This window comes from Tupaia chinensis, unplaced genomic scaffold (assembly GCF_000334495.1).
Source record: "Tupaia chinensis unplaced genomic scaffold, TupChi_1.0 Scaffold000309_1, whole genome shotgun sequence".
Lineage (NCBI taxonomy): Eukaryota > Metazoa > Chordata > Mammalia > Scandentia > Tupaiidae > Tupaia > Tupaia belangeri.
The window spans coordinates 1,464,747-1,486,521 of NW_006159800.1; the positions used below are offsets into that span (position 1 = coordinate 1,464,747).

At 38.8% G+C, this 21,775-nt stretch overlaps 1 protein-coding gene across 1 annotated transcript in view; it reads right to left on the reverse strand.

Annotated features, from left to right (window-relative positions):
• CNTNAP5 (contactin associated protein family member 5) overlaps window positions 1–21,775 on the reverse strand; it is a 561,684-nt gene that overhangs the window by 204,416 nt on the left and 335,493 nt on the right. Inside the window, exon 11 of the mRNA XM_027772830.1 lies at window positions 12,864–13,020. Coding sequence (XP_027628631.1) covers window positions 12,864–13,020 — 157 coding nt within the window. The remainder of the gene's footprint in view (window positions 1–12,863; window positions 13,021–21,775) is intronic.

Below are 21,775 nucleotides of genomic sequence, written 5' to 3' on the forward strand. Positions count from 1 at the left end.
CACAAGTGACTGGGTTTTGGTTTATTAACTTGCAAGCATTTTCAAGCCCCATATTTCCTGATATTACACGTGGATCACCTTGACAGAAGTTCTGGGAGCCCATAAGCTCTTTAGTTTCACATTTATAAGCAATCTCATGGGCTATTTGTACTTGCAACAGATCCATCCGTTACATGGTGATTGGTGTGTGTGTGTGTGTGTGTGTGTGTGTGAGAGAGAGAGGAGAATGGATGCTATAGGGCATCTGCCCTCATCAGAGAGACAGAGAGATAGTGAGAAATCAAGAAATCATCCCCCAGGGGAGATGTCCACATCACAATTCCTTCTCCTCCATTCTCTTCTCAGTATATTGGACATGAGTACACATGCATCTATCATGAATTGAAGCAGGCAGATCTGAGACTTGAACCATAGTCAGCCACATAGGAGTCTAGCGCCTTAACCACTGCACCACCTGCTGGTCCCATACATGGTGATTTTCACTAGTAAACTCTCAGAGGGCATCCCCTTTTTGAGGAGAGAGGACCTCAGTCCTATTTTCTTATTCCATCCAGAGTTAGATGAGTGAATGAACTTAGTGTTTGTATGCTATCACTTCTGTTATGGTATTGATTTTATTGCATATGTAAGGGTATTTCAACAAGTTCATTGGAACATAGAATTGAAGTATGAGTTTATTTTAATGAAAAAAATTGAAATCCATGCATAGTTTTTTCATAATATGCATTCCCATTCATTTTTAAGAGGTTTTTGCCTTAGGATGTGTGTGTTGCCAGAAAGAGACAGAGACAGAAACAATGAAAGTGAAAGATCACCCCTCATGGGAGGATGACCATCCTGCAATTCTTCTCCCCCATTCTCCTCCTGGCATCTTGGACACACACGCACATGCACCTAGCATGAGTGTCAAGTCACAAAGTCTGTGACTTGAACTACAGTCGGCCCTGTGGTAGTCCAATGATGTAACCATCTCTGACATCATCTGCAGGCCTCCATTTTTATTAACTTTTGAAGACCATGTGTTTGTTTATGTGTGTGTGTGCAAATACTTTTCTTAGACATTAAACTTCTATATGTTCATGTTGCCTCTTATTATTCATTAAGATATTGCTAAAATAAAAAGAATTATATTAAAAATGACATAAATTTTTTAGAACTAACTACTTAATACATTTTCTAGATGCACAAATTAGTACTAACTTATTTAGTACTTTCAGAGATAGATATTTCCCCTTTTCTAAATAAATAAAAAAAAACAGATCTCAGAAAGGTTAAATAATTTAGGTTTTACAGTGACAAATCCAGCAGTTGATTATCTTATTAAATAATAAAATATTACTTAGAGATTCATTACATTTTTAATACAGAAAAGTTTTATACTGTGACCAGAAAAAAAAAAAAAAACCTTAAAACTAAATCGTGTGTAATCTAAGTGTATTACATGTATTAGCTCATGCCATTTCCAGAAATATCTATGAGACAGATGTGTTAAGGAAATTGAATAATTTCTTCTACATGGTGAAGACCAGGCTCTTAGACAAAAAATGCAGACATGAGGATGTCTCTGCACTGCTGAGAGCATTGTCATGGATGACAGAAGCAGCACCAGGCATGGAAGAAATGACAATGAGGAGTTGCGCAGGAACACAGCATCAAGTGTCCTGTCCATTCACAGTTCTCTCCTGCAGCCACACCTGGCTAAGGGTTCCAGAAAGTTCTTAGCAAATAAAGATCGTAAGAAATGTTTCTCTGTCGGCTGTGCTTTGACTCTAGTGAGTTCTGAATATTCCTGTTGTAAAACTACTTCTGCAGGGAGAGCATTGTTTCTCTCCATAGAATCAAGGTGGCCATTCTTGACCTGATCCTGTTGTGGTCTATATGAAGACCTACATCCCTTTTGTAATTTGGCCGTATCTATCAAAGTCAGAGTGCATAGTCTAGCAATTCTAAGCTGGGATTCTACACAATAAAAATAATAATTTGGAAAGTGGAAAAAGGTGTAAATCAGGACTCAAAAATGTTTACTGCAACCTGGTTTCTAATAATCAGCTACAAATCAAATAAAGGAATAGTAAAGTAAGTAATGATACTGTGATACTATGAAATACTGTGTAGCCATTAAAATGGAAAGAATTCATTCATTTTTATGCTTATTTAATGATGCCAGGAAAAATATCTCCAAGCTAAATTTTATTTGAAAAAGGCAAGTTGCATAATAATATGTTTAAATTTATCTCAAATTTAGTAACTGAACAAATACATATTTATAAATATGGTATAGACATAGAAGGATATTTATGTGTAGAAATACTACACACTCAACTCTCATCTTTAGGCGTAAGATTTGCATATGGAGTAAAAAGAAAATGATTCAGAGTTGCAAATAAATGGGAGCTTTTACTTTTCATTAAATTCTTCTGAAACTTTTTAACACTTTACAATAAGGATGATTATCTTTCTTTTGTAACTAAAAAAAACCTCCTAAATTTTTTTTTGAGAGGTTTTTTTTTTTTTTACTATTGGGCATGTGCGTTCGCCAGACAGACAAAGAGAGACAGAGAGATAGAAAGGGAGAAATCACCCCCCAGAGGGGATGGCCACACCACAATTCCTTCTCCTCCATTCTCCTCTCGGGATCTTGGGCACTCACGCACACACGCCCGGTGTGAGTTTAAGCCACTGGGTCCGGGATGCAAACCACGGTCGACTACGTGGGAGTCCAGCGACATAGCCATTATGCTAACCACTGATTCCAAAAACTCCTAAATTTTTTGCAAAGTTAGGAAAAATAATCCCCATTATGCATTACTAAAATTTGGTGGATTAGAACTGACCATGGTACTGGCAGAGTAGGGAAGAAGGAAAGTAGCTCATCTAACTGATTTGAATCTGAATAAGAATTATTGTTAGGTGGATAATGCCACTAACATAGTGATAAGTAGGCAAATTAAAATAGAAACAAAAGTCTTGCTCTCTTTTTAAGTAAAACTGTAATAATTTAGTATGCACTAATAGTCCAAGTCAAAACGTTGTATAAAACTACTTGAATGCAAAATCTGAATCTTGACATTGACTTCAAGTTCTACTTTTTTTTTTTTTAAAGGTTTTCACTATAGGGCATGTGTGCTTGCCAGAAAGACAGAGAGAAACAGAGGGATAGAAAGCGAGAAATCACCCCTCAAGACGGGTGGCCACGCCGCAATCCCTTCTTCTCTATTCTCCTCTCGGGATCTTGGGCACACAAGCACATGTGCCTGGCATGAGTTTAAGCCACCGGGTCCGAGACTTGAACTGTGGTTGACTACATGGGAGTTCAGCAACATAGCCATTATGCTAACTGCTGGTCCCTCAAGTTCTACTTTTGATATAAGTTTGCAATTGCTCAAATAATGAGATTTTACAGTTTACCCACAGTATATTTTTAGAGCTTGAAAGATAATTGATGTAATGAAAACCTCAGTATATATCTTTAATTGTTTCCTAAAGCATTAAAGGAATTTTTCACAGCCATGTTTTGTTTTCCACAACACACAGATCATAAACTGTTCTTATTCAATATCTTTCTGTAATACATGATAGGATGGTGATATCATCAAGTAAAACTAAACTAAACATAATGTTACCCTTGGGAACGTATCAACTATTTTGCTCCATTCAAAATTCTATTTGTTAATAATGTGCTATTTTAGTTTTGAATTTTAACTTCTGGTTTTATGTTCTTATTCCTCATTTTTGAACCTTAATAATGTGCTATTTTAGTTTTGAATGTTAACCTCTGGTTTTATGTTCTTATTCCTCATTTTTGAATTTTTCATTCTTCTCTTCATTATTCAATGCTTCTTTATTTTCTCCTCTCAGATAAACCAGAAGGCATTGGTCTTGAAAATCCCAAACCTGGGCCAGTCCATGGCTTTGTGGTTAAGGTATCTGGAACCCATATGCCTGACTGTATGGTTCAAGTTCTAGATCTCACAGCTTGAGAAACATACTGGATGAGGGACCAGCAGTTACCATAATAGCTATGTCACTCGATTCCCACGTAGTCGACTACGGTTCAAGTCCCGGACCTGGTGGCTTAAACTCACACCGGGCGCATGTGCGTGCGTGCCCAAGATCCCGAGAGGAGAATGGAGGAGAAGGGATTGCGGAGTGGCCACCCCCCCTGGGGGGGTGATTTCCTGCTTTCTGTCTCTCTGTCAAAAGGTATGGCGCGGTGCCCCCCCCCCCTGGGGGGATGATTTCCTGCTTTCTGTCTCTCTGTCTCTCTCTGTCTGTCTGGCGAGTGCACACGCCCTATAAATAAATAAAAGAAACATACTAGATGTGAGTGCATGTGTGCCCAAATCCCAAGAGGAGAAATTAAGGACAAAGCACTGCAACAGGACCATTCCTCATATTGGGATGCTTCCCTTCGTTCCCATTCTCTCTTTGTCCTCTCTTTGTCATTTTCCAGAAAGTGCACATGCCTGGGGGGGTGGGGAGTGGGGGATACAAAAACACAAACCAAAAAATCTTGAAACCCAATCATAAGAACATTAGTGTAAACCAGTCATATCATGTTACTCCAGAATATATACTTTAAGAGAAAATGTAATGACTAAATCAGCAGATCATAAGGAGCAAGTTTAGGTCTATGGCCAGGAAGAGAGGATGGGGAGAAAGGATATCTCCCACTCATTCATCCATGTACTCAGCAATTAATATGTGCATTCCCACTTCCAAGCTAGATGATACTTCTCTCTGATACAATGTACTGGCCTTGATTATGTTGCTAGATGCAGGTATGAATTCAGAGCTGAGTGAGTGAAAACCCAGATAAGCCTTTTATAATTTCTGCCTGCTTGGGGAAAGGCACTTCTAAAACTCAATAAGCAATAGAATAGCTCATAAACAGATTCATGCATAATCAAATTTAACCAGCAGAGATTGCACAATATTATTTTTTTAATAAGGAATAGAAATGTAATGTGCCCTGAGGTGATCTTTTCATTTCTCTCTGGATTCAGGACTGGAGCCCCACTCAGGAAACTAGCTGGTATGAGGCACCCTAATGAAAAGAGAACCTCAGAGGTATAGGTTTTGAGGAAATTGAAAGAAGTCAGAGATAAAGAACAGCCTAGGTGAAGAAACAGCAAAACCCCTTAGTCCCATCAATGTATTTTACATCATCTCATCAAGCCATGTGAAAAAGAAGGAAAGAGCCCTTGGGAAGGATGAGGTCTTGGGGACTGGATTAGACTTTCACTTGAAAGAGAGAAGTTAACTTTAAGGAAATGTATGAAAAAGTATCTTTTGGAGCTGGGTGATCACTGTTTTTTTTTTTTTTTTTTTTTAAAGGTTTTTGCCATAGGGTGCGTGCTTTTGTCAGAGAGAGACAATGAGAGGGAAAGTGAGAAATTACACACCCCACCACCACCAGGGGTGATGGACATGCCACGATCCCTTCTCCTCCACACACATGCCCAGTGTAATTTCTTTTCTTTTCTTTCTTTCTTTTTTTGGGGGGGGAGGTTTTTGCTATAGGGCATGTGTGCTCGCTAGAAAGACATAAAGAGACAGAGAGACAGAAAGTGAGAATCACCCCCCAGGGGTGATGACCACACCACAACCCCTTCTCCTCCAATGTTCTCTCAGGATCTTGGGCACACACCCACACATGCCCAGCGTGAGTTTTAAGCCACCAGATCCGGGACTCGAACGGCAGTTGACTACATGGGAGTCCCGCGACATCACCATTACACCAACTGCCGGTCCGCAGCCCAGTGTAATTTCTTAGCCATCAGGTCTGGGACTCGAGTCATGGTCAGCCATGTGGGAGTCCAGTGCCCCAACCACCACATCACCTAGGGTGATCATTTCTAATTTTTTTTTTTTAATTGTGATGCTTTCATATTTGTACAAGTTGTAGAACAGCTGAAACAAGCATATTCATCTACTACCTCACATAGAAACAACCTGTGTATATCAACAAATTAATGGATAAAGAAAATGTGATATGTATGCACAATGAAATACTATTTAACCTTTAAAAAAAATGAAATTCCGTCATTTGCTATGATGTGGATAAACCTGGAGAACAATATAGTAAGTGAAATAATCTAGACATAGAAAGACAAATAACTACTTTTGAGAGCTAGCACAATCAATTTGCAACAAAATAAAGTATTTGGGTTAAACTTTGGTAAATATTTTTTTGTGAGATTGTAAAAGACAGGTAATGGTTAACAATGAAATGAGTATCAGTTAACCCCAGAATGGCCATGGTTGATCTACCAAAAGACAGAGAGAGAGAGTGGTATAAACAAATCCAGCAGCAGTCATTCATCTGCCCTTCACTCATGAGTTCAGCAACATCTATTAAGCACTTTCTCAATGACAAGAAGTGCAATCAAGTGCTGAAAAGTAGCTTAAAGCTCCATGATCTCATATGCCGAAAATAATAGCATCCTCTGAAAATCTTCTGTTCTTTAAGAATTAGAATAATAGATCCCCTTGTTTGGATTATCAGATGATCAGAATCTAGCACTACATCATGTTTCCCTCCTGTTTTATGCTATACCACTTTATCCAAAGATACAAAGGGCAAGAGGCAAAAAGCAGTTACTGAAAATCAAAAGACAACTTCCGCACTTCCTTGTAAAATAAATAAAAGAATGTTCTACTCTTAAGCAAGAGAGCTTCATTTTTAGTTCACCCTGGCTGTTTGGATGGGCAAACTCATTCAGACTGAGTCATTGCTAGGAGGCATCCTTTGTGCATTCCCCTCATCTTCTCCAGTGTGGAGCCCCAACCATCTTTAGCACCCCTCCACCTGGACACTACTTTTCCACCTTTTACGAAGCCCAACACTCTCCTGAGCTGTCTCCAGGAGCTGTAGCCTGGAACTCTTCGTAATTTTCTTTGATATTCTCAAGTCCATTAGTTAAAAGGGAATGGTTCACATTGGGAAGATTACTTTAAATTAGATAATTAAATCAAAGAGAATTTCTTTTACCAACAGTCACTAACTATGAAATTATTTTTCAATACAAGTTTCTTCTTCCTTCCTTCCCCTCTTGCTTTTTTCCTTCCTTTCCTATTTATTGGATTGTCTGAAAAGTCATGACATATTCTTTTCTATGCTTTTCTCTTTTTTTGTTTGTTTGTTTTGAGGGATTTTTGCTTTAGGGCATGTGCACCAGAGAGACAGAGAAAGGGAGACAGAAAGTGAGAAATCACCCCTCAGGGGAATGGCCACACTGCAATCCCTTTTCCTCTGTTCTTCTCTAGGGATTTTGGGCATGCTTGCACACACACCTGGTGTGAGTTTCAAGCCACCAGGTCCAGGATTTGAACCATAGCCAGCCACATGGGGATTCAGTACCCTAACCACTCTGTCACCTGCTGGCCCCGTCTACATGTGTCATGACTTTTCTGGCAACCCAATAGTTCATCAGCTGGGTTAGAAACTCCTGAGAAATCAGCTCCATGGAATACATATGTCAGAGGTCTAGCTGAGGTTCCTTTTTACCATAAGAAGGAAATGTGCTTTTGTGTTCACTGAGTGACAGTTTTGTTCTCTCCTCATCACCTCTATCTTCTGAGCTACCTTACTTTCACCCATTTATACAATACATATTTTCCTGACTTACTTGCATCTTACTTAAATGTATGATAGTAAGTTCCTCAGTTACAGAGCTTTATTAAAGCAAGGAATTACCAACCACAAGAGGCTGGGAAGATGGCTGGGCTTCCCTGAGCAGCTGAGTTAGCAAAAAGAAGCATGAATACTGCAGCGATAGGATTTGAGAGATCCTGGGAGAGTCATCTCTAACACCTTTGCTGGCCATGATACAAAATCCCAACATTAGTGACTCCTCTGATGTAGTCATTAAAAGCATCCTGGAATTCAGCCGGAATCTCAACTCTGCCCCCTCCTTAGCCACAGGACCCTACTAACCACTTATCATTTCAGAGACTTCATTTCCTTTTCTGAGGAAATTAGACAATAAACCCAAGACCTTCTGGAACATTACAATGAGATATAGTATGTGAAATACTGAGTGGGTATTATGATAGGTATCACTTTTAAATGATAATATCATCTAAGAGTTGTAATATATTAAACTGCTATCTACTAGGCATTAATTATGTAAGCCCAAGTTGATTTCCTGATTAGTTTTACTTGACAGAAAAACTTGAGGGAATTTTACAAGGAAAAAGTATTTGAGGTTTCTTAGAAATACCTAGAACACTAGAGAGACCAACCGAGTAATTCTGGTCTAAAACAAAAATGTGAAATATGTGGAAAACCAGCTTGACCACACATCGGTCAAGAGTAAGGTTGGAGGAACGTTGAACAGGATTGATTCTTTTACAATTATGTCAGTTTTTATACATTTCTTTTCTGCAGTAAATAATAGAGTTGGATAGATAAATAATGAATGCATTGCCATGAGGTTTGACCAGGCTTCATGTCTGAATATATATTTTATGTGTACAATCCTTTTAAAGACAAAGCTAGCTCATCCTTATTTCACATGTGAGGAGCTTTATGATCTGGATTTGACCTTCCTCCCTGCTGTTATCTCCTGTAAGTGCCCTACATGAAAGCTGCAAAAACCATACCAATATATTTGTGCTTTAAGAAAGTGGTGACTTTTATATTATTTTGCATTTCAGTCTCTAAGTACATAGAGTTTCTCCTGCCTGTACTATGCTAACTTGTCTGATCATTTAGCTAATTTCTTCTGGTCCTTCAAAACCTAACTACTGCTTTTATCTGAAATATAACTTTCATATCCCATATCTACCATAGGCCCTAGAACACCTGTGCTGATCTCTGTTATCAAATCTATCACACTGATCCATTTATTACCAGCTAAATAGCTTTATCTTTTCCACCATGCTATGGTTTGAATGTGTCCTCGAACATATATGTATTAAAAACATAATCCCCAATGCAAGTCTTGAGAGGTGGAGTCTCCTTTAAGAAAAAAGGTTATAAGGGCTCTGTCTCATGAACTATGCCATTATTGCTGGAGTGAACTAGTTATTTCAAGAATGGCTTCTGATAAAAAGAAAAGTTCAGCTTTCCTTCTCTACCAAATATACATTTCTCCCTCCACCATGGGATGACATAGCAAGAAGGCCTTTTCTGAAAGGCCCCTGGATTATGGACTTCCCAGACTCCAGAACTGTAATAAATTAGTTTTTTTTCTTTATATATTACCCAATCTCAGCTATTATGTTCTAGTAGCACAAAACAGACTATGTTACAGTTTTTGTGGGTTCCTCAAGGACAAGGACTATAATGCCTTTGCTTTTCTATGCACAGCAGATTGTTTGCCTGGCACAGATTAGTCACTCAGTAAACAAGTGATAAATGAGTAAATGTAAAATGGAGTATCACATATGGATGCTTCTATAAAAAATTGTTTTACCAAAGCATTTATCACAGGATATGACTTGTCCTAAGACGATGAATGACACCCAGAAGTATTCAATCAGAATTCCAGCTTCTGTTTCCTCTTGAGAAGCTTCCTGAACCCTTTTCACCTGGACCTTTCCCTGAGGTGCTCACCGTGTTATTCTAGGACCCCATGGGTGAAGCTGGCATTCTTACAAAGGGAGGCTCAGTTCTTCCTCTTGACCTTTGGTAGGTTGTTTTTTTGGTTGTTGTTGTTGGGTTTTTTTTAGAATGCTTTTATTTATTCATTCATTTCTTTTAGTTTGACCGTTTTTTTAAAATTCTTTTATTTTTTCATTCATTTCTTTTAGTTTGACCATAGGGAGACAGAGACAGAGAGACAGAGAGAGAGAGAGAGAGAGGTAAAGTCTGAAAGTAAGCCACCTGGTCCGGGACTTGAACCACAGTTGGCCGTGTGGGAGTGTCCAGTGCCTTAACCATCATGCCACTCGCTGGTTGGTTTTTGAATAAGACCTACGTTTAGTAATAAATTCTGATACCTGAATAGATGTTGCTTGCCACAGAAAAGTGGAATTTTTCCTGGCTATAGAAGGGGGAAAAAAGAGTAAGGGGTAAGGGAAAAATGTTTTGAAGATTTTGTCTGAGCACAGCCTAGATGATGAAATTCAGGCAACACATGAAAGGTTTAGAGGTTAGTGAACTAGTGAGAAGGTCAAAGGAGGGAGACATTGGAATCTAAGTGAAAGAGATGACGAGTGTAATGCCCCTGAGACACTTCAATGAGATTAAGTGATCTGGTGCCATTCTCCTCACTGCCTCAGAGTGGACAGTAAATCAAGCCCTATCAGTTGTTCTCTAGAAAAGGGAGGCACTGTGACAGTGTTCAATAGGCAAATAGCATATAAAGAAAAAAATGCACTATAGGAAATATACAGTGCACAAGTTTAAAAATTTAGCCAAGAAGGAGCCAGAATTCAGAGTAACTAGGAAAAACACTGCTTCTTTTCAACAACTTTTTCCTTGACATTCTAACTCTTATATCAGCTCCTGTGATTACATACAATGAAGTGAAAGTGTTTCCATTCAAGTCTATAAATCTGCAAATAATGTCTAATATTATGCACAGTGAAGGTGAACTTATGAATCAAAGAAAGAGGGAATTCTAAGCTGCTGGGAGCAGAGTATTTGAGAATGTTTTCCTGGCAACACAGTCACCTAACACTTCTGCACATATTTCCCAAGCTTGGGAAAATGTGATGATTCCTTCTCTTTGAAGATTTCCTAAATTTATCTATTCACTAACTAGCACCAAATGTTTACTGTACCAGGAGTAAGTCTTGAGGAATATAATGTTTAAAGAGATAGGGTCTCTGTTCTAGTCTGTTCTGTTTTCAATAACAGAAATTATCAGAGTCTGGGTAACTTAAGAGACTCAGTTCATGGCTTGGAAGTCTGAGATTTGGGAACACATCAGGTGAGGGTCTTCTGGCTACATTCCAATGGGAGGAAGGGCAAGAGAACACAGGGCTGTGTCTGTGAACCTCTGACTTATTTCCTTTTCTTATAAACTTACCAGGGCTTAATCATAGAGACCCCATCCTGGTACCTAATCACTCTCAAAGTCCCATATTTCAACATTGTAACTAGATGAAGACCATACTGAATTACTTCACAACATGAACCCAACACATGGATTTGGAGAGGCACATTTAAACTATAGTACTCTCCATTCAAAATACAAGTAATATTTGATTTGCATGACTCCATGATACTGTGAAAGAATTTTCAACAAATAGGGGCCCAAAGAACACAGAAGTTGACTCAGCCTCTAGTCAATTTCATCTGATTCCATCTGCATGGAACATTTGGGTTTAGGAGAAGGCACCTAAGCAACCTGCCTTGGGGTCAGGCAGCCCCTTGTGCTCTGAAGAACTGAGCAGTAGCTCCTGGATGTTGATGGAGTCAAAAACTTGGTTGGGGGACCAGCAGTTAGCATAATGGCTATGTCACTGGACTCCCAGGTAGTCGACTACGGTTTGCGTCCCAGACCCGGTTGCTTAAATTCATGCCGGGCACGTGTGCGTGCGTGCCCAAGATACTGAGAGGAGAATGGAGGAGAAGGGATTGCGGTGTGACCATCCGCCCTGGGGGGTGATTTCTCACTTTCTATCTCTCTGTCTCTCTTTCTCTCTGTCTGGAGAGTGCACACGCCCTATGGCAAAAAAAAAAAAGACTTGGTTGTTCCTTTTCTCATTGAACTGAGGTTTTTGACTCAACCTTAAAGTACATGTGAAATAGCCCCTGCTGTTAATGATTTAAATAGTGAAATAGAAAATACTTAGAAATTTAAACTTGTTTGAGAGCAGCTTGACATAAGAATTCTTAATTACAATTGAGCAGCATCAGATGAGGCAAGTAAAATTGCATAAGGCAAAATGAAATAAGGGCTTCAATTCAGGTAAAATGAAAGCATATTTGAAAATGTTCTGTACATATTTTCATAATCAATATAGGGAAAAGCAAGCAGTTCACTTAGAGGACAAAGGAAAAATAGAGATAATGAACATGGGAACCTAAAATTAAACTTCCCTGTGTAGAAATAAGTTAGTAAGGAACAGTAAAATCCTCTGACAAAGATCCAGCTGGGTTCAGATTCTGGCTCTGTCACTTGATAGGCATGCATGGCCTTGGAAAAAATATTTAACTTCTCTGTAACCAGCATTACCCAATGTTAAGATGCAAAAATGATAAAAATTACATGAAAATTAAAGTTAGTTTATAACCTTGGTGAATATAAATTTTATTTACTGTATTTTTATTGATATTAAAAAGTAAAGTTGGACTCCCATTCATAGGAGAATGGGACAAAGTCTGAAAGTCTATGTAATTATACATTCTCAGGCCAGCCTATGGCCTCGTGGTGGTTCCACACAGCCAACCATGCAGTTGGAGTCCTAGACCTGGTATCTTGAAAAACATACCAGGAATGTGTGTATGCATGCCCAAAATTTAGACAGGGGGAGAGATGGAGGATAAGGGTTGTAGCATGACCAGGCCCCATGGTGGAGGTATTTCTTCTCTCTCTCTCTCCTCTCTCACTGTGTCTCTGGAGAGTGCACAGCTTCCTCACCTCCTATCTCCCAACCTGTATTTCATGTCTTATAGAAATACTAAGTTGTAAAGCTCAATATTCTATTTTCTTCCTTTGTTGAAGTGGACACTTCAGAATATAAGATGGGGTGGTAGTGTGACCATATGTTTAATGTGACAAACCTCAGTAATAGCCCTAAAAATACTATAACTGGTCATCTTCCAAATTAAAAGCAAGCACAGCTATTAAGGAGCCCCATTTCATATTGAAGTTCTCATCAAAATGCTTCTCTCTGTGGGGAAATGTTAGGTATCAGTCAAGGGGCTTGCTCCACATTTGCAGAAAGATCGTGATTCTCATTACCATTCATCTTTGTCAGCATCACAATTGCAAAAGTGTCGAATGTCCAGGCAACTCTCATCCAGGCCACATTCACACTGCTGGACCCCAGGAGGAGAACCTCCCCAGTAAGGGTGCCTTTCATTAGACCGGCCAATCCACCAGGTAAATGGAATTCCATCTGAAAGACAAGATAAGGGAGGCACACGTCAAGGTGGGACCAGTCGGAAACAGTACAAGGGGCTCATGGAAAGTGTGAAAGAGTATTAAGGATATTAATCCCTCCCTCTCTCTTACCCCTCCCTCTCTCCCTTCCTTCTTTCTTTCTTTTCTTCCTCTCTCTTTCTATATATGTATATTCATACACAGATGTACATATACATATACATAACACTTTTATTGAAAGTATATACATAGTCAAATATTGATTAAAGACAAGGTAGGGTGACGACCTCAAGTTTTTACCAGATCAGGCAGATATCAAATTGAGTAAACTGGGCCAGATTTTTAATTCATTCCAAAATTAATACATGAATAAATAAATAATTTACTTTAAAACTACTACATATAAAATGACAGCAACAGGGCTGAGATTAGCCTGATCAGGTGCTCAGTTTCTTGTAGATGGTGGAGAGAGTGGAAACTAAGGTGGAGAGGACAGTGTTGGCTTACGAGGGGCATCCTGAACTACCTTCTATTGATTTCTGTCATGATAAGACCAGCCCCAGGGTTACCATGTCTTCTGATTTATTATATTTTTGTCAGAAGTCATAAATTTCAATTTCAACATTTTTTTTATTTTTCTGGGGGGAAATAAAACCACTTGAAGGCTGCTAATGTGTGGGCCAAATAAATCTTTCTGAAGGTCACATTTAATGTATAAAAATCTAGTGTGTGACCTGTGATTTCTGGCCTGATGGGGTTAACAGGAAAAAAATTTTGTAGTGTTATTTTTGTTAATTTATAATTGCAAATTTCTTTCCTTGCAAAGTTTAATAAAACCATCTTTTATAATTGGAAATATTTCAGAAGCTTAGAATTATCATTCAGAACATGATACTGTGTATAGATAGAGATGGTTCTGTCACACATTATTAGACTAAAGGGCATTAGGCCTGGGTTGCTTTGATAATTGATGTCTTATTTCTGTATAACATACAATAGGTATTTAAATTGTACTTATTTTCAAAATGAAAGAAATATTAGTTAGGGGCCATTTTTATAATTTATCATAATAAATTAGAATAAAAAATAAAATAATGATACCTGAGTATGCTATTGAATTCGATTAGATTGGAATTTTGCCTAATCGAGACTTTATTTTCCATATTAATCCCTATTTATAAGCATATAATTCATAAATAATCCATATACATAAATAGCAAAAACTTCCTCTGGATTGCTCCCTTCTAACATTCCCATGGAAGTCATTGAGGTAGAAAGAGGGTAGACAATCCAGATCTTTCAACAATCTTTAGGTTGTGAGAAAAACATAAGGAAGATACTAAGAAAAATAGAAGCCTTGAGGGCATTGATTCCCAGAGAAGCCTGAAGGGCTATGTTCCTGCCAGAGTAACCCCTGAAGTCTTCCTAAAATAGTTTGTCGTTTACTAGAATTTCAGGTAGAAATGTCTGTTTTTTTGTTTTGTTTTGTTTTTTGGGTTTTTTTGGAGAGATTTTCACTATAGGGCGCTTGCGCTCGCCAGACAGACAGAGAGAGACATAGAGACAGAAAGCGAGAAATAATCACCCCCCGGGGGGATGGTCATGCCGCAATCCCTTCGCCTCCAGTCTCCTCTCGGGATCTTGGGCACTCACGCACACGTGCCTGGCGTGAGTTTTAAGCCACCAGGTCCGGGATGCGAACCGCGGTCGACTATGTGGGAGTCCAGTGACATAGCCATTACGCTAACTGCTGGTTCCCAGGTAGAGATGTCTGTTAACCAGAAAAAGGGAAATCATTCCCCAGGGGATGGCCACACCACATTCCCTTCTGTTCCAGTCTCCTCTCAGGATTTGGGGCATTCACATATGCCTAGAGTGAGTTTCAAATATCAGGGTCCAGGACTCAAACTGCGGTTGACCACATGGAAGTCCAGCATCTTACCCACTATGCCATCTACTGGATGCAGTGTCTTCTTTTTAGACGATAATTCCAAATAGTACAAATTCATTTTCCATTGTTTCAAATAACTGTATTTAAACCATTATCAAATACTTCAAATGAATTTTATACCTTTTAAATTGTGGCTCAGATAAGTCAAAATTATATGGTTTAAAAGGCTAGTGAGTTTACATATAGCATAGAGCACTTTTGGAACTGGGCAAAGTTTAAGCAGATCATTCCAGTGTGGGAGTCCAGGTAAAACAATTTGTATTTGAATACTTTTTCCTGCATTGGTCTGAGAATGGGAGGAAGTCTCTTGACTGCTCACTCTTCTCAGTATTGTTCAGGCCTTTTGTCCCAGAATTGAGAATCCAGACCACATAGTAAAGTTCCATGTCATCATAATTTATTTTTATTTATGAACTATTTCAAGGTTGTCAGCAGGTTCATAGCTCTGTTACTAATGGCTTAAGTTCTGAACAACCAATTTGCACACAACTTCTGGTGTATATGTTGATTCTAGCAGGTTCATCAATTCTTATTCAGTGTTTTAAAACCCTAGACAATCCATCAGCAGTTCAAGCCTTGGTTTGGCTTTGAATTCTTTAATGTCTGAATCACTAAGTTTTGGCAGTCCCCTCCTAATATTTGGCAATTACTTTAAACATTGAAAATTCATTTACTTGAGTTACTGTTATTAAACAAGAAAAAAGGAAGGGAGAGAGGGAAAAAATTATATGCCCATGCACACACACTTATAAGGGTTCTTCAAAAAGCCCATGGATGGGAACCAGCAGTTAGTGTAATGGCTATGTCGCTGGACTCCCATGTAGTCGACTGCGGTTTGTGTCCCGGACCCGGTGGCTTAAAGCTCACACTGGGCGCGTGTGCGTGCGTGCCCAAGATCCCGAGAGGAGAATGGAAGAGAAGGGATTGTGGCGTGACCATCCCCCCTGGGGGGTGATTTCTCGCTTTCTGTCTCTATGTCTCTCTCTGTCTGTCTGGCGAGCACAAGCGCCCTACAGTGAAAATCTCTCCAAAAAAAATAAAAAAGCCCATGGATATTCATATTATGAAAAATCTGCATGGATTTCAGTTTTTTACACTAAAAATATCTCATATTTTAACTACATTTTCATGAACCTTTCAAAGATATATATATATATATATCAGAATTATTGCTGAATTTTACTCTCAAATGCCCTATTCTTGTGTCTCTGTCTCTTGGAAGACTGAGAGAACATAATGAATAAGAAAACTGAAAATCGAACTAAGGCCTAATTTCCTTTGATTTGTGACCTCACGGATGTGATCAGCAAGAGAACTCACACCCCAGCTGCAACTGTAGTCATCAAAGGTATTAGATAACTATGTTTTTCTCCTGACAGAAAGCCCTTTCAAAGAGAAAGAATAAAACAAAAATATTTGTTTTTAAAATACTGATTTATTCAGCAAATATTTATTGAGAATCTCTACTATTTCAGGCACTATTCTACTTACATGGGACAAATCACTAAACCGACAAACCAGAACATACAAACGAGCAAAACATGACAAGAGTTTACATTACAATAAGGGAGAATATGCAATAATAATAAATTATTTATTATCTGGGGCCAGCAGATGGCATAGCAGTTATGTCACTGGACTCCCACATGGCCAACTGTGGTTGAACTCCTGGACCCAGTGGTTTCAAACTCACACTGGGCACATGTGCGTTCATGCCCAAAACCCCTGGAGGAGAATGGAGAAGGGATTTCAGCACGGTTATCTCCCCTGGGGAGGGGAGGGTGATTTTTCATTTTCCCTCTCACTGCCTCTCTCTCTTGCAATTTTAAATAGAACCGGTCAAGGTGGACCTTTACAGAAAGATAAACGGAGCAAAACATGAAGGCAACAAGCAAGCAAGATCCATGTGGTCATCTAGAAAAGTGCATCACAGACAAAAGAAAAGGGAAATGGATAGACCTCAGAGGAAATCAAGTGTTTCCTACAATCTATGGCCAGATTTTAAACTGCAAATTTCGAAATGGAGGAAGTTCCAGCTGTAAGGCTTAAAAGAAAAAAATAAATAATGAATAGCAAAAAACAGGTAAAATAGAACTGATATTGATCAGGTTCTTGGTTGTAAGCAAAAATTCTCTTTGATAATTCTAAGTCAAATTGTATTTATTAAGACACTATGGGGCTACCACAGAATCGTGAAAATGGAGGAACTGAGGCTTGGCATTAAGCATAACCTTGTGGCAAATCAGCTCGGTAAGAGAACCTACCCTACTGACTGCCCTCAGCACCAAAAGCTGATGTGCCCCCGTACCACAACTACTGACCTCAACAATCCCTGGTCAGCAGGCTCCATCACTCCAAAGGAGAGGCAGCCCCTAAATCCACAGGTAGAACCTGTTTCTTCATGCTTTCCTCCCAAAACTTCCCACAGGTGGACCCGATGGCAGAAGCATAGCCCCATGTCCAAGTGCCAGCTGGTGGTGGTCGTGGTGGCATTTACATTCTGACATCTTCATTGTGGAGGTAGGACTCAGGACATGAATTTTCCCTAAGATAAAAACGCTATTCATAAGGTGATGAACATGTGTGACTCCATGGCACAGTGGTAGTACATTGCTCAAGAAAAGCCAGATCCCACATGATGACCACATTTCAATTTCTGGACCTGTTGGCCTCAAACATTTTGTGCCCATGTGTAAATACCCACGATGCAATGGGCTACAGAACTAGAGGCAGGGGATCATAGCATGACTAGACACTATGGAAGGTTCTCTCTCTCTCTCTCTCTCTCCCTCTCTCTCTTTCTCTGACTCTTACATGCAGGCATGCCTACTCAATCATAAATAAAGAAAAAAGGTGATGGGCAGGTACAAATAAGACAAATGTCTATTAAGGAGCTAAGTAATACTTAGTATCATATAATGGATCAATACTTTAAACTTCTGAAGTCTATTATAAAATGGGGTTATTAATTCAAATATCTACCACTTTAAATGCTTCTGATAAAGAAAGGACTCTATGAGATGGGGTGAGGGTTGGAGAAGAGCAGTAGTATTGCTTTAACAACTAGGAAGTCCTTCTGCTTTGACAATGAAAATGCCATTCATTCCACCACTGTCTGTATGGGACCTAGGTCTTTTCACATTGAAAGGAATAGCTGAATGATGTTTTGAGCTTCTGGAGCCTGGAGTTCTAACAAGGAAGTTGTTTTCATACACAACCTCAGCAGCCACACATGACAGAACTTTAACAAAATAGCCAAAGTGAAGAACTGAAGAGAATTGTGGTCCCATGGGAGATTCCACCAGCAAGTCCAGCAGCAGCCTGGACAATCTTGGAGAGGTGGCAATGTCCTCTGTACACAGGGTATAGATGAGATTCGGGAACTGCATTACTTTTCATTACTTTTATGCATTTGGAACTATTGTTATGTGACCTCAGGAACACAAGATATATTTGGGAATATTTAGATTACATACATGTTAAAAGACAAAGAAACAAGCAACGAAATACTCCTAAGAAAATATTTATTTCAGAATACAGACAGTCAATGATCATGAAGGTGATAACTTTTCCTTTATTAGTAGCAAATCGAATATCACCAAAACAAAGATCAAACATATTTTTGTGAGGCTTATTAAGATGGTGATAGGAAACATTACTGAATATGCTCTAGATTACAGGCAATGTTTTGAAATGCTCCTCATATATTCATCCATTTAAACACCACAGCCCTGTGGGGTAGGCATTGGTATTCCACATTTCACAGATAAGACACAGAAGTATTCGAAAGCTGCCTTGAAGACACACCATTTCAAAGTCCAGCATGAACATTTGAATCCAAACATTCTTGCTTAATAATCCATGCTCTGGTTTTGGGTAAAGCATTACATCATCAGGAAAGTCATGACACATTTTTGCATAGGAAAACATAGAAAACATATCATAACTTTCCTAATGACCTAATAATTCATGAAAAAATTTAAGGTCTTTTAAGAGCACATATATGTATGCCTGGATCTAAGCTATGGGAAACTACTAAGAAAATTGTAAGTGATGGATGATTTCCTACATTCACTAAAATAAAAGAAAACAATGAATAAATAAGTATCTGACCAATATACATTCCCACACAATGATAATGCTGTAGCAGAATTTGACATCAGCACTGAATCACAGGATCTTATCTCCCCACTCGCAATTTCAAGGCGACAAGCACACATTTGATTTTGCTGCAGCCTGCATATGAATTGAGGCAGTTTATACCCTGCCTACTTTTCAAAAGTTCAATGACTTTCTGAGTTTTCACTCACAGTGTTTCATGTCCATTTTCTAGAAATTGTGTTTTCCCTCAAGTTTGACATAGCTGGGGTATTTAACAAACAAGTAAATATAGAATTTTTCCAAGATCACTATTCAACCCCTTAGGCACAGTAGCCTAGCCAGGGGTATTCAGTCAAGCTTGTCCATAGTCTGATGGCCAGATAATTTTCTGTAGCTCATTTGAACACAGTGAGCGTTTCTCTTTTTCATTGCATGGGTGAAGTCCAAAGTCCTGTGCTCTTTCTCCATTCCTGCCTCACTGCTGAAACCTCTGTGGGTGCTTTATCTCCCATTGAGATTCCTAACCACGGACTCTTGTTTTTCTATTTTCCAAAATAAGAAAATGCAACATATATTTGGACAATAATTACCACAATTGAGTCAAAGGAGGAAGAGTATAAAACAAATCAGCATACTCTAGAATATCTTATAAAAGGAATTTGAACTTGGAGAGTGAATGTGTGGATGTGTGTGAGAGAGAGAAGAAAGAAGAGGAGAGGAGGATCATAGTGGTGCTTGTGAACTCAGGTATCTGAGCCCCTATATACTCCTCTACGAATTACTTCATAAAAAACACTGCATCTGAATTTAAAACACTACACAAAGCCAAGCAAGATTGGTGGTGCAGCAATAATGTACCACCCAGGAGATCCTAATTCGTGTGGTAGATTGTGGGTTCAGTTCCCCAGTTAAGCTGAACAGGCCAAATGTACCCATGCCCACATTCCTGGCTGGATAGAAAAGCTGGGAAGGGATGTGGGTAAGACCTCATTGAGGGAGTCTGGCTTTCTATCTCTATCTCTTTATCTCTTATGCTCATGACAAACATTTTAAAAATATACAACATTAAAAGACCAAGTGTAGGGTCTTCTAACAAATGCATGTGAACTCCATCCTGTCCCTAAGATTTCCTCAAATGGAACATATATGGAACATATATGTAATATATACAGGGAAATGGTTCAAGAAAAATAAGACATAACACATTTTATAAAAGAGCTAAGCACAAATGCCCCTCATGCTAGTTTAGCCAAATTGGGATTTTCATTATGTCAGAAATTTAGAACACACTGAGCAGGTAAGTTATACAAATTTATGGTTTGATCACTAGAAGCTTTTGAATAGACTTGAAATTAGAGCTCCCTCTTAAGTTTCCAATTGTTTAAATGAATACCTTGATAACCTGGAAAATGGTAAGCACAACAGCCACTGAGTGTTAAATACAGTCACAGCCAAGAGAACTTGGCCTCTTCCCACTGCTATGAACAGTCCAAGCATAATTTCAAACAAATCCAGAATGGAGCTTGGAAATTCATTAAGCATAGACACAATACTTCTATATTGAGTTGTTTTTGTCATTGTTATTGTTTTATTTATTTTATAAATTTAGAAGAAATGCATGTCTATAGCCTTTGATTAATTGATAAGTCAATGGGAAGACTTTAAGCTCTAAAATCTTTAACTCGTACAACTTCAAACTTATCTACATTTACCAGAAAATATATGTGACAGAGCATTTATGGGTGGAGTAGACATCCCTTCCCAACTGAAGTCAGGCTTTATCTTGCTACTTATTTTGCTTCATGGAATGTCAACAGAATTGACTATTTCTTAGCTCTCATCTAGCCCAAAGAGGCAGCCATGTTTCCACTCAGCCCTCAGGGAGCTCCTCTGACATGGCCAGAGAACATACCTTAGATGGCTATGTCCTCTTCAGCCTGAGCCCCAGAATGTGACATAAGAAGTACAGTCTCCCAGTGGATGCACAGAGAAATGAGTGTGAGAACAAGGACTGAATATAACGTGCCAATGAGCTTTGGCAACCACAATGTGGAATTTATGACAATAATTGTTTTTTTTAAAATTATATATCAATCACATTAAAACTTTCTGAAGTACAAAGAAAAATCAGTGATGATGCTACTTTCAATGTGTTGTGACTTGGTTAGTAACATAGATTAAAGAGCTGTACAGGTGGGTGGAAAAAAAAGGAAACATCAACTCAATTTTGGCCCAATTAATTCCCTAACTTCCTGGCCATAATTGTGAGCAGTGATAGCCAGCAATTTAGCAATCACTCAAGAAAGTCACCCTAATTCCTTCTCTAGCTTTGTCTGCACACACTCCTACCATGAACCCATTCTCAGTTCACTCTGATTCTGTTCTGATCCAGTCCCAATTACTGGCAAGGTAACACCAAACCCTAGGCCTATCTTTGCTCCCTACAAGCATGGGTTTATCTCTTCAGTGCGTAATGCAGTTTTCCTCAATAGTGAAAGTCCTACCCTATTATTTGTAGTCTCAATGCTTCTCACCCCTGTGAGAAATAATTCCAACAACTTTAGAGAAGCTATGCCATGGTTGGACTTAACTGAAACCTGGTCAAGCCAGATGCTACAGCTCTTTTTTACATTTTCTCCTCACAGGGTGATGTAATACTGAAAGATGTGTGGTGTGTGTGTGTGTATACATACATATACAACATATATATATATATATA